The 13,427-nt window shown below is 44.2% G+C and overlaps 1 protein-coding gene and 1 pseudogene across 8 annotated transcripts in view; one reads left to right on the top strand and one right to left on the bottom strand.

Moving 5' to 3' along the window:
* Positions 1 to 1,963: 1,963 nt before the first annotated feature.
* Positions 1,964 to 7,216, bottom strand: LOC309816747 (thyroid receptor-interacting protein 11-like; annotated as a pseudogene). Its single transcript has 2 exons — positions 6,342 to 7,216; positions 1,964 to 5,641 (listed from the first exon to the last, which is right to left on the bottom strand). The product of its transcript is annotated as a thyroid receptor-interacting protein 11-like (transcript).
* Positions 7,217 to 8,381: 1,165 nt separating this feature from the next.
* Positions 8,382 to 13,427, top strand: part of ARHGAP17 (Rho GTPase activating protein 17) — a 90,047-nt gene continuing 85,001 nt past the window's right edge. For all 7 annotated transcript variants that reach the window (XR_014291528.1, XR_014291529.1, XM_082600495.1 and 4 more), the window contains exon 1: positions 8,382 to 8,551. Coding sequence is in view for 5 of the 7 variants with exons in the window: in XM_082600495.1 (XP_082456621.1) it covers positions 8,499 to 8,551 (53 nt within the window). In the remaining 2 variants the exon portion in view is untranslated. The remainder of the gene's footprint in view (positions 8,552 to 13,427) is intronic.

A 13,427-nucleotide genomic window follows, 5' to 3' on the forward strand; every position in this document is an offset into this window, starting at 1 on the left:
AGCTGACAATGATACCTTAGAGAACATATGCATCAAGAAGTGGCCTGAAGATGAAGTCACAGAGGAAGCAGAGAAAGAAAAGTCTGATGTTAGGAAGGGAACCTAAGGAGAGTGGCATCCCCAAAAGAAAGAGGGTGGAGAGAATTTAAAGAATGAAGATGGAGGGCTTCCTGGTGGCGCAGTGGTTGAGAGTCTGCCTGCCGAAGCAGGGGATATGGGTTCGTGCCCCGCTCCGGGAAGATCCCACATCCTGTGAGCCATGGCCACCGAGCCTGCGCGTCCGGAGCCTGTTGCTCCACAACGGGAGAGGCCACAGCGGTGAGAGGCCTGAGTACCGCAAGAAAAAAAAGAATGAAGATGGGGATAACATTTATCAGACACTACAGAGAGTTTAAGTAAGTAAAAAGACTACTTTCTAAGGCATTCAAAAATGCCTGGGGCATTAATGAGACAAGATTTTGTGATGCTTTCAAAAAGAAGTCAGTGAGAAATGAGATGGTGACAAGGAGTAAAGAATTTTTTTCAGAAGCTTAGCTGTGGAAGGTAGAGAGAGACGGTGGTAGCTGAAGGAGCAGAAAAGGGAGGATTGGTTGCTGGGAGAGACTTGGACAGGTTCTGAAGCTTAGGGAAAGAGACAGGCTCAAGATAAAGCAGGAAGGAAAATTAATGGAATGAGGTCTTTGAAAAAGTCTGAGTGGACAGTTTTGGGGGTACAATGGAGCAATTAGCCTTAAACTGCAGAGCTGGATCCCTTTTCCTCTAAAAAAGAGGGAAAGAGTAGAGGTGGATGGAGGGAAATGGGTGGATGGTTAAATATAGGAAGTGGGTATGGGAAATTGAGAGTTCTTGACTGCTGGCCTCAAACATCTTCAGGAGAGCATAAGGCCTGATAATGCTTCAGGAAAGTGGTGAAGATTTGGAGCAGCTCTTAAGGAAATGGGCAAGAGAGTTGGCCATGACCATTTGATCGTTTGGGAGGTAGAAACTGCTTAAAGGCTGATTAATAGGAGCTAGTTAAAAGAATTAGGGCACATCCACACTGCAAACTAATGACTGCTTTTAAAAAGAATAAGATGGGGACTTCCCTGGTGGTCCAGTGGTTAAGAATCTGCCTTCCAATGCAGGGGATGCGGGTTCCATCGCTGGTCGGGGAACTAAGATCCCACATGCCGCGGGGCAACTAATCCTGCACACTCTAGAGCCTGTGAGCCACAACTAGAGAGAAGCCTCACGTGCCGCAACGAAAGATCCCCCTGCATGCTGCAACTAAGAACCGATGCAGTCAAAAAAAAAAAAAAAAAAAAAGAATAAGATGGAATTCATTTGCATTTGGAAAGATCTCTAAGGTGTAGTGATTTTTTTTTAAAAGTCAGAGAATAATATGCTCCGATATACACAAATCTGCATATATTTCTAAAAGGCCTGAGAGAATACAGATTACCAATGGAGTGGTTTCCCAGGCAATGAAAAGAGGAGTGGGACTTAGCCAGGAAAAGTGAACTTTTATTCATTTTTTTTTTATTATTCAAACAGAAAGTCACAAAAATTATAATCATCCTCGTAATGAACTTTCATTCTTAAAAATGTTATGCATCTTGTACTTTTGGGCTGTTCACCTTTTTTCTTATATGAAGAGTATGCACTTGTGTATTCTATAATTTTGAACATTAACACAAGTTAGTGTTTTAATTCCCCAAGATCTGCCTAAGTACCTGCTCCCTGTAAAACATGAAAGCATTACAAAAACCATTTGAAGCATCCCTTGATCAGCCTTCAACCCCACTCATGCCCTTTCTCACAAGAAGTAACCACTGTCTGAAGGTGGGTGAATATCTTTGAAGTCCTTAAAACACCCTTTTTTTTTAAAAGTATTCGTATTTTTATCAAGCAAAGTCAAAATACATGGCTTTTTCAGTGACTTGGTTTCTTAAAAATGCCATGTTGTCTCTGGCTGAAGAATCATCTATGGCTTTGAAAGGTCTTTCAGCACAACTCCAGCCCTCTTGCCAGGTGAGAGCAGCAAAGGCATATATGTGGGCAAAACATCAGTAACAGCATTTAAAAGAAGATGCCCAGATCCATCCGTTTCAGGTCTGGGTGGGTTAATCAGAGAGACAGCTGCAGAACGTTGATTCACATCTGGTTTTTTGGGTGTGGATCCCGAGGTAGTTTTAAGACTTGATGGTACATTTTTAGCTAGTTTTTTCTTTCCCGGTGAATCCAGAGGTTTTGGATCATGAGCAGAGGGTTTTAGTGGTGGAAGTGTGAGATGAGATTCTGTTTCTAGAAATTTAACAAAGAGTTCTGAAAAAGAATTCTTTGGCCTCGATTGCTGATTTGGACTCAGAGGTGTGTTGGGGACACTTTTTGATCCAAGCCAGCCAGTCATCCATCTGGTACCACCGCCTTGCTCTTCATTAAAAACCAGATCTATTTCTTTCTTTCTAATACCCAGAATGTTGCCCGTTATCTGTAGCACTTCATGACGTTGTTGTTTTGGTGTTTGAAAATACCCCAAGAAGAGGTTCCTCATGAGGCTCTTGTCAACTTTTCCTTCTGTGTTACTTAGTAAGTTCATCAATTTCTTCTGCACATCATCCAGCACTTCCTGTTGGACCTCATTTTGTTTTTTCAAATCTTTAATTTGTTCTTCCTTCAGAGTCGAGGCAGCATTCACTTTCTCCTGGTGTCCTTGTGCCGATATTAGTTTTTCTTCTAGATTATCTGCAACTATTTCCATCCATTCTGTGACTACCATCCTCATGTTAGCTTAGCGCTTGTGCATACTACTTTTCTTGTTCTTGGGAAACAGAAAGCTGTAGCCAAATGTCATCTCTCTGCTTTGTGACAACATTCAGTTGTTCCTTCAACGACTCTACCTGCAAACTGGCTTGCTGATTTGCATTTTCCCTCGCATTGGAAGATAGAAGGAGCTTTTCCTCCAATGCGGTGACTTTCATTCTTAGTTTAGCTGCTCTGTCTTCTGCAGCCAAAGCTTCGTGGTTATGAGACACTTCTGATTCTACTGCGTGCTTACGCGATCTCTCCGGCTCCTGCTTTAAGTGTAGTTCTTTGTCGTGTAAATGTTGAACCTCATTCTGGAGGGCACAGTTTTCTACTTGTTTCTGTTTCAATGCCAGCATGGTCTCATTTCTGGCCTGTTGAAACATAATAGTCTTTTCTTGCATTGATGTAACTGCATTTAAAAGCTGACTTAATTCCCCTGTCTTGCCGAGTTCTGTTTCTTTCAAAAGATGCTCAAAAGCAAGCGCCTTCTCCTTCATTGAACATATTCCAATTCTTTCTCTCTCCGCATCATAGAAAACCACATCTTTGTCTCTTGATTTTGTTTCCTCTTCCCTAGATGTTTCTACTAATTTTTCATTTTCCTCTTTCAGTTTAAACATATCCAGCTCAAAGTTGACGACTCCCTCCTTCAGGTTGATTACTCCCTGCCTCAAAAGTTCATTTTCACTCACTACATGAGTGAAACTTTCACTTAAAGAAAGTAATTCATCACTTTTTGCTTTGATTAAAAGCTCTTTTTCCTTAAGTAAGTTTTGCAAGTCATCTTGTTTCTCCCGTAGCTGCTTCATTTCTGAATCCATTTGTTCACGTCGTTTTCTTTCTAGTTCTGAACTGTCTGCAATGGAATCAGACAATCTCTGATTATCTTCCTGGAGTGTTCTAATGGTTGCATCTTTTTCCTCCATTAATTTTCTTAACTCTTCTATCTCTTCTTTGAGCAATTTAGAAGATTCACTCAATCCATCAGGTTTCATTGCCTTCAGAGAGGCTGCTGACTCGGATGTAAGTGATTCATTGGAGGACTGTAGTAAAATAAGGTCAAACATCCCTAACAGAATATCTTTGGTATTGCAAAGCTGCTCTAGGCTAAACTGAATTTGCGCTACTTGCTTCTCCAAGTTTTTGAGTTTGATTTCATTCCCATCATAAGTTTGATCAGGTCGGTATAGTTCATCTGTAGTTTAGAATTATTATCATTGTCAACTAACACCCGTGCCTGAAGTTGTTGAAGCTCTTTCTGAAGATGGGGTGACCCACGCTGCATATTTTGTACAGTGGCCATCACGTGCTCTTTCTACTCTTCCATTATCTTAACTTGCTGTTTTAATTTATCACGTTCCTGTAGAAGCTCCTCAAACTGATCCATATTAACACCTCTCACTTCATCACCATTGCTGGATGTTTGCAGTATTGCCAGTAAAGTCTGACACTTCTGAGTTAAAGCATCAATTTCAATATCTTTTTCTCGAATGATGTAGGATAAATTCTGCATCGTTTCTCTAAACATATCCTGACCACTGTTTTCAAATCTGGTGGAGAGTTTTGTATTTGCATCTTTGAGTTTCATGAGGTCTGCTTCTTTGGCAGCAATTATATCCATCATTCTCAACTTTTCTCTTTTAAGATTGCTCTTTTCCCTAGTCTTCTCATCTAAAACAGCTAATATTTGTTCTCTTTCCAAAGCATAGGCTCGCAATTGCTGTTGACTCTGTCCATTATCTTGGTCACTGGAGGAAGCTGAAGATACTTCCATGTGGAGACACAGATCTTTTTGCTGGATAAACTGAGTTAGTTTACCAATCTCACCTTTGGACGGCTGATCAATCTGTTCCATTAAAAGGGTATTCTTTTCAATTAGAAGTTTAATCTCCAATTTTTGTTCTTTTATTCCTTGTACTGATCTTTCAGTTTCAGCTTTAGATAAGTCATGCTTTTCATTTCCATTTTCTATATTAAGACTCTGAACTTCTGTTACTTGAAAAGTATCAGAATGTTCTGTTGGCGTGTGCTGGAATTTTTCCAGTGGCTGGGTTTTGATTTGTTCTATTGCATTTTGCAAATTCTCCTTTTCCACCCCTTTGGCCAAAAAGAGCTGATTGTGTTTAATATTCATTTGCCCGTGTTGGTATTTCGGATTTTTCTGTTTCTGCTCTTGTGAAGATTGAAGTAGTTGCATTTTACTCTGGTTTTGTTCTTCAATTATCTTTTGATGAGGTTTAATCTCAAGATTATCTTCAACTGTTCTCTGTTGAGTTACCTCAGATTCTAGTTCTGTAACAGTGTCTAGAGTTTTAGGGTCAATCATAGGTGCGGTTTGACTGTGTTCTTCCCTCAGTCATTCCAATTCTTCTTTCAGGTGACTGTTTTCTTCTTTCATGGATGCAAGACTTGTATCTTTTTCCTCTATGGTTTGTTGTAAAATTTCCATTTTTCTTAAGGCTTGAGTATATTGATCTAACTCCTCCTGAAGCTGTGAACTTCCTTGAAGTTTTTCAATAAAAATTTCTTTCTCTCTTATGAGTTGTTTCAATTGCTTCTGCTCTTCTAAACTAGATGACAAAAGTTCCTTAGTTTCTTTGTGCTCAGCAATCATCTGCTCAATATTCTTTTTGAGTTCTGATATTTCACAGTCTTTCTCTTGACCGAGTTTAATTAAACACTCATGCTCCAGCTGTAAGGCACAGCTGTCTGGGTTATCTGTATTTGACAGTTCTTTAACAGCTTGCTCATACTTCTTTTCTTCCAACAGTCTCTGTTCATCCTGACAAAATTCTGCTTCTAACTGTCCTTTTTCCATTTTTAAATGAATTAACTTTTCTTTTTGCCCATCTAACTCTTTAGGAATGTTCATTTTATCATCTTCAAGTTAACGAACTCTTTTTTCCTCATATTCTAGATCTTGTTTTACTTTCCCGATGATGCTGTCCCCTTCATTTTGTTGTTCTGTTTGCTGGTCTTTCATCAAAACCACGTGCATTGTAGTTTTTTTGTTTTTGCCTGTGCAACTCTCCTAACTCAGGAATCAGTGATTTCTTTTAAGTAGTACTCTCATTGACTTTTCCTTCTTTAATTTCCCAGTCACATCTTAAATGATGTACCTCTGAATCCGAATTCATGTCTCCTGTAGCTGCTCTTTTAATGAGTTCCTATTCATTGCTCAATTTGACAAGTGATAATTGAAGTTCTTCCTTTTCTTTATTTAATAATGAATTTTCGTTTTCTAAAACTTGGACTCATTTTTAAAGTTTCAGGTTCTCTTCCATGAGACTTTTATCCTGCTTTAAGCTACTCAATCGCATTATTTCATTTTCAGCATCAGACAGTGGCTGTTTCTATCTGGACACTTCTTCCAGTGATGTGCTCTGTGGAAGAACTTTTTCTTTTTCTGTCACAGCATCACTCCACCTCCTAATAGAAGGTTGCAACTCACCTTCTTCAGTTCTTTCATTCATTTCATTTATCTGGTCTTGTTCTCTAATTAAAGCATCCCTTTCCTTTTCTACAGAAGATAATTTTTTTTAAAGATATTTTACTCTAATCTCAAGTCCTTTGATTTTTTTGGTGGACTCTATTTTTTCAGCTGCTAGGACTTCAATAGCTTTTTGCATATCATGAATCATTCCCTCATTCCCTTTAATTGTTTTTGATGCCTGCGACTTATTTCTGCCAGTTTCTGTTGATGAACTTCCTGCAACACTGCTATTTCAAGTTGATGGTCATCAATTTCCTTATTTAGATTCTGTTCAAATTCCTTGATGGTATTTTGCAGTTTGTAGATTTCATTTACATCAAAACTATAGATCTAAATGAAATGCTGTAGAAGTTTGAGCAACATGTCTCCAATGGCTGACATCAGCCTCAGGTCTTAAGACTTCTTTTGACAATCTATTTATTTCTTGCTGTGACCAAATTAGGTCAGCAAAGTCCATATCATCATTCTGGAAAACTAAAGCATGCTGATAGATATCATAACCCAGTGAAGAGGGTACACGAGTTGAGGGCACAAGGCCAGCCTCAAGATTTACTATCTGGGTGACTGACTGCACCTTTAGCAACTGATCCTTTAGCGCTATCTGCCTTGCTTTAAGAAGTTTGATTTCTACGTCTTTCTGGTGTAATTGATGTCTGTAACTTGCAGCTTGCTGCTTTAGTTGAAGCTCTGAGGCTTCATACTTCTCGTCCACATCACTACAAAGATTCTAAGTCTCTCAGCCTCTGATTTTAAGACTGACTGAGAGTCTTCAACCTCCTCTGTTGTAGAGTCAGGGACTTCTACATTTTCAGCTCCCTTCCTCAGCACAGCTTTTGTGAAACTAGAAATGTGGCCTGTGAAAGATGCCACAGTACCACCCATTTGCCCCAGGGAATGGCCTAAGCAGGAGCCAAGGCCACCAAACCAGGAGGACATCAAAGCAGGTCATAGAACGGACCTGGTCTGCTCCGAAAAAAGTGTCCAGCACAGTCGGACAATGCTGCCAAGTGTCACTGCACTGCTGCCAGCGCGAGGTTAAGAATCAAAGCACAGTGAGGGGTTTCTAGGCAATGCGGGCTGCGAGGGCCCCTCAATGGCCACACCTGCCTGGCAACGCCCAGGCCTGGCCTGGGACATAACAAAGGGCCCGTCTCCAGTGACCTGTCCCCTCTCGGGCCTCTGTTCATCCACGACTTCCTAGCGCTGGAGTTGGGCTCTTCTCCCCTCCTTCCGTGATTTTCCCAGTGCCCTGCACCACCTCGGCCCCCTGGACGCAGCCACCATCACAGCCGCTCTGAAGGTGCCATCTCTGAGCTCCTGTTCGTAGAAAACACACCTTGCCTCTGATTTTTTTTTTGATATGGAATGATATGCAAGGTAGATTTTAATCAATAAAAGAAAAGCAGTACTAGAGTAATACTTTTCGAATAGGAGTAAAATATATTTAATTGCCTTTGACTTTTTTACTAAGTGGCATCACACTGTCCTGCAGCTTGTGAGTTTCACGCAACCATTTTTTTTTTCTTAAAAAAATCGAGGTAAAATGTACATAGTGACACGCATCCCTCTTAAGAGGACAGATAGGTGCATTTTGTCAAATGTCTACACCTGTGCATAAGTACGGCCCTGATAAAGACTTTGAACATTTCCATCGTCCCAAAGCTCCTTTTCGGGTCCACCTCGGCCCTCCTCCCTCAGCGAGCCCTGCCCGGGTGTCTAGTTCCGAAGATAAGTTTTGGCGGTTCTTGGACGGAGTGTCGCACCGTCTACACTCTTTGTGTCTGCTTTGTCCACCGTGTGTTTGAGATCTAGTCTGGGAAGTGAATTAAATATCACTCGAGCGGGCGATCGCTGAGCGAAAGCACGCCGAGGTCCGAGTGGACCTCAGGGCCCTGGGCGGCCGCGCGTCGCGAGGCCCGGGGACCGCCTGAGGGCTGGGAGTCGGGCGTCCCCTGGGCCGGGGTCGGAGGCCTGGCTGCGCGCCGCACGGGGCCTGGCACTCCTCGCCCGACCAGACCCCGCGGGCCCGGCGGGCGGCGTCGCTGGAAGTGACGCGACGAGGGCGGGGCCGCGGGCCTGGGGAGCCGCTGCCGCCGCCGCCGCTGCCGCTGCCGCCGCCGCCGCCGCCTCCGCCTCGGCCGCGAAGCGATGTAAGAGCCGCCAGGCCGTCCCCCCGTCCCGCCCGGCCTGAGCCCCGCGGGCCACCGCTGCCGTCGCCATGAAGAAGCAGTTCAACCGCATGAAGCAGCTGGCCAACCAGACCGTGGGCAGGCGAGTGCGCCGCGCCGGGCCGCCCGGGGGTTGCGCGGGCCGGGGGCCGGGGGTCACGGCCGGGGGCCGGCCCGCTCCTCCGCGGGCCCGGCCTCTCCGGGCCCGGCCGCCGCCCCGCCCGAGGCCGGCGGGGCCCGGGGCCGGGGGCGGCGCCACGCCGCGGCCTGGCGCCCGGCTCTGGGCCGCCGCCTGGCCCCCAGAGACCGGCGGGGCGGGCCGCGCCTCCCTGCTCCCACCCCTCGGGGTCCCCACTGGCCCGCGAAGCATCGCCCTCCGGGGACTGGACCTGTCCCGGGTCTTTCCCACCAGGAGATCGAGCCGGCCCGGGCCGCCGCCTGCGGCTGAAACTCCGATCAGTGGTGTGTCCGAGGCTGCGGGGCTTGGGGACGGCATTCTCAGCCTTTCCGGATCGCCCCGCTGCCGCAAAGCCTAGCTTACAAGTGCATGGTGGCAGTAAAGAAGTAAAGGGTCATTAAAGCCCAGCGGATCTGCCTATTGAGTTTCAGAACGCCCTTTGAGGGAATTTAGAGGTGGTGCCGTCTCCAGACCAGGGGCGAATATGAACGGGATGCCTTGACATTTAAAAAGTTGGAATTGGGAGAAAAGGATTCTGGAAACGCCTAGTGCCAATTTAAAAGGAAATTACTGTTTTTTTTTTTTTTTAATTCTTTCTCACTTTGGGTTTGGAAGCAAATCCTGCACCATGTTTCTTTAGGATTCCTCGACTGCTTGACAAGCATTGATTCTGTAATGACAGAATAGACCAGAGTTTGTAGATGACCAGGCTGTTGGAACAGGACTGGTTTGTGGTTTTGAGAGCTTCTGGAGGTGATTGTCATGTGCTGTGTTATCTGGGGCAAATATTTCAAGGTCTTCCAGGGCAAGTTAGCTGTATGGTACGGATTTTGCTGTTTATTCTGGGAAGAGATATAAAAGTGGGAATTTTTCACAGCTTTTGCTGCTTCTTTCAGCAGTTGAGTCAAACGGGGAGTTTGGTTTGGCCGGAGCACGTGGGACACTTCTTTTTTTGTGTGTGTATGAAAATACTTTTACTTCCTCCTGAGTTTTCTAAATTTGCTCTTTACTGTTTCGTTTCCCTCAACTTTCTGCTTAGTTTTGTTGTTTAATTTTTTTGGTACCCCACCCTGTTGGCTTGGTGTGCATTTATCCTATTTCCAGAGTTAATTCCTGTCTAGGCTAAAGCCTAGGTGTGCCTCCTTTTCTGTTATTTGTGGGGAAATGATAGAAATAATGCTGAGAGAGAGGAAGGTAGACAGAGTATTAGTGACGGCTAATGTTTCAACCAAGAATCTGTAAATGAATTACAAGATAATTTTTGTGAATTTTCTGCCCCTCTTAGCGTTCTCAGTAACATGAATTGTGGAATCAGTACTTAGTGAGTGTCAAGATGCATTTGTCAGATAGTCATTTTGGCCTGTTTGTACATTGTATCAGGCAAGTGATTTTTTTTTTTTTTTAAACAAATTTCTGAGGCTTTAAAAGCTACAGAGCAGTTCAGGGAAGCTGTTCAGGGTGTCTCTGGCCCCTGCTTCCTCTGTAGCAGCTACTCTCTTTACACTTTTAAGTTCTAGCCATACTTGCGTACTTTCAGTTTCCAGAGGAGGCTGTGCTTTCTTATGTTTTAGCCTCTACCTGGAACTCTGGGAAACCTCTTTCATCACACCTGCCCTAGGCCACTTCCTGCTCATTCTTCAGGTCTCCTCATAAAGGTCTCTACCTCTAAAAGGCCTTCCCTGATGCTCCTGCATAAATTGGATGTCCCTCCTTGGTGCTTTCATAATTCCATGTAGCACCTGTTTTTGCATAATGTAATTGCCTCTTTACTTGCCAGCGTTCTCCATTAGACTAAACACTTGAAGAGTTTTTGCCCATTCTTTTTTGATTCCCAGGGTCTGCTGTGGTTCCTATAACATGGTACATACTCAATAAATATTGTTAAACGAATGTAAATCCAGTTCTCAGTAGATTGCCCTGGTGGTGTGGGCCCAAGTATGGGAAAACGAGAATTGCATGGAGTAAGTGGTGTGACTCATCCTGGGACTATAATTCTGGCCCTGACCTTTGACTCTGTTTGAAAATCTTTATTGCTTGATGCAGTGGAAGCTGCAGCTATTACAGAGCTATTAAGGGTATGGCAATTATGCACCTGAAGTCAAAACTGTTTTTACTGGGGAACCTGTTGCTTTACTGCTATTGATTTCCTAGATATATTTGTTGTTGTTTTTTTCCACTTAAGTAATTGTAAAGGACTAGGGAGGGAAAATGGAGGTAGGAGAGAGCCTAGAATTGTTATTGGGCAGAAGCAGATGGTTGTTGGGCACCAGAATCAGGCTTCTGGTTGTATTTGGGTCAAAACAAAGCCTAGAAAGCACACATGCACTAATGAATGAAGTTATTTGTGTGAATGGCTTGCCCATGGTGTGTATGTACTATCAGTTTGTAGAGTTCTAGGTGGTGTCTTGTGATGAAGTATTCTCTTCGCAAAATTAGGAACTTGTGAGTAACCCCACAGTGAGGTTCCATGGGATGGGCATGTGGGAGAATTAGTAATGGATGGAAGGAGTGAGTTCTCATGATGCAATTTGTTTACAAGGGGTAGATGAGTCTGTTTCAGAAGACGGTTTGTGTCCCATAGGGTCAAGGCTTAGGAGGTGTTCTCCTGATATGGGTGTCCCAAAGGAGAGAAGGAGGATGGTTCCTTTCGTCCTCCTGACTTTTGTTGATTCATGCATTCAATAGACACTTGTCGGCCCAAACTGTGTGCCCGTGTGTGAGGTGTTAAAGAGTCAAAGTGAATACGACACAGTTTCTGCCCTGAAGGAGCTCAGTAGATTTGTGGAAGAGATAGGCAAGCAAAGAAATAATTATCTACCCTGAGCTAAGTGCTTATAGAAGGATGGCTAGTGCCAGCCAGTTCTTATTGGATGGAGAGAGGCAACCAAAAAACAGGAGAAAGTTTGAGCGAAGGCTTTGTTTCCATCTTCGAGCACTTCTTTCAAATTTCTCTTGTATTGATGAGGTCTCTTTTGATTGTAAGAAAACCCAAATCAAACTGCTATAAGCGAAGATGGGAGTTTATAGGCTTAGATGTGACCAGAAGAATCCAAAAGGAGTATGGCTGCAGGTTGGTCTGGATGCAGGGCTTCCACTCTTTAGACAAGCTGTGTCCACAAGGAGAACCACCAGCCCCACCCCCTTCTTCCATTGCCCTCAGTTCTGGACCCAGAGGGACAGAATATTTTTCTTCCAGTCACCGTTGCCAAAGGCCCAAGATTGACTCTGAGTGCTTCTGACTGGGTCCCATGCTTTTCCCTGGAAATGGGTATGGAGTAAACCCTGTCTGAACAACAGGGACTGAGAGTGGGGGAGCGCTGGCTCCCCAAGGGAAACCGGGGTGCTGGTCAGGAAATAAGAAACATCATGTCGTGTCTTTTGTAGTCCTGCTAAGAAAGATATTTTGTTGTTTGAAAATCCTTGATGCAGATAATCCAGTGGATACAGGTGGTGATTTTGGGGAGGTGATGCCCTGCATGGAGGAAGGTGTACACAGGATGAGGAGCTTGAGGGAAGTTTAGTTATGAGGTTGAAGTGTCCAGGAGAAAAGGAAGCTGAAGGACTAACCAGGAGAGTTATTACCTAGGTGAGGCTCTGGGAGGGAGTGTCTCATTGGGTGTGGGTTTCTGCCTGGGTTGAAGTACTACTCCCTGGAGGTTCAAATGCTTTCCCAGATAGTTCGCTTTAGATAAGCCAAGGTTACAGACTCAAATGCCTAGAGGGGCCAGACTAGTAAAATAAATGAGTGACTGAGGCCAGGTAAGGGTTGGGGGCATGCCCCCCACCATGAGCTCACCAAAGGGGCATGTGGGAATATGGGCCCAGAGTGACTCAACCGTTGTAGCTTTCCAGAAAAGCCTGAAATCTGGATTTTAATGAAGGTTAGATGGCATTTAATGCAAAGGAAACAATCACCATGATACTGTGTGGGGCTAAACAAAATATATCGGTGGCCAGATTTGGTGTGTGGGCCACCAGGTGGCAGTTGCTTGTCTAGAAGGACCTGGAGGTTCAGAATCCCTATTATTATTTTTCTTTTTCCCCCTGTACCTTACCCTGATATTACTGCATTCCTAGTTCTTTGGATTTGTTGAAGAGCTCATTCTTTCCTTTACAGAAACCTTTAAAAGATTTGATAGTACTAATCATCAACTTTTCTCTAGTTGGTTTAGTTTGCCAAATGCTGTACCAGACCACCTGGCTTGGTTCTCACCTACTGGCAATGATCATTTCTATTCTAGAAAGAGGGAAAATGACTTGCCATGTTCACAGAGCTGCTAAGTGGCCGAGGCACGACTTGGGTCCAGGGCTTCTGACTCTGGATCCCATGTGCTTCCGACTACAGAATCTGGGCTGCCTTTTCACCAGGGAAGGATTAATGTTTATTAAAAGTTTTTGGTGCTTATTAAGCCGCTGGGCTCAGTGCTTTGCATAAATTATCTCACTGCATTCTTGCAGCAGCTCTAAGAGGCAATGTTATTTGTTCCTGATTTAATGATGAGGAAGCCAGAACTCAGAGAGGTCATCAGGCTAGTAAATGACAGAGCTGTGGACTCAAACCCAGGTTTCTGATTCCAAAGCAGCTATAAATCTTCACGTGGGCAACTCTTATGTGAAAAACCTGTTGTTTGAGTCGTGAGTGCTGCCTTCGTAAAATCCTGAAGGCTGAGAGCTGGATGTTGCTCTAGTCCAGTGGCTCTTACCAAGGTATGGTTTTGCCCCCACAGGGGACATTTGGCAATGTCCGGAGACATTTTTTGATTGTTGTGACTTGATTGAGGGAGGGGTAGATAGAGGCCAG

This window comes from Mesoplodon mirus, assembly GCF_964341445.2.
Source record: "Mesoplodon mirus genome assembly, chromosome: 15".
NCBI lineage: Eukaryota > Metazoa > Chordata > Mammalia > Artiodactyla > Ziphiidae > Mesoplodon > Mesoplodon mirus.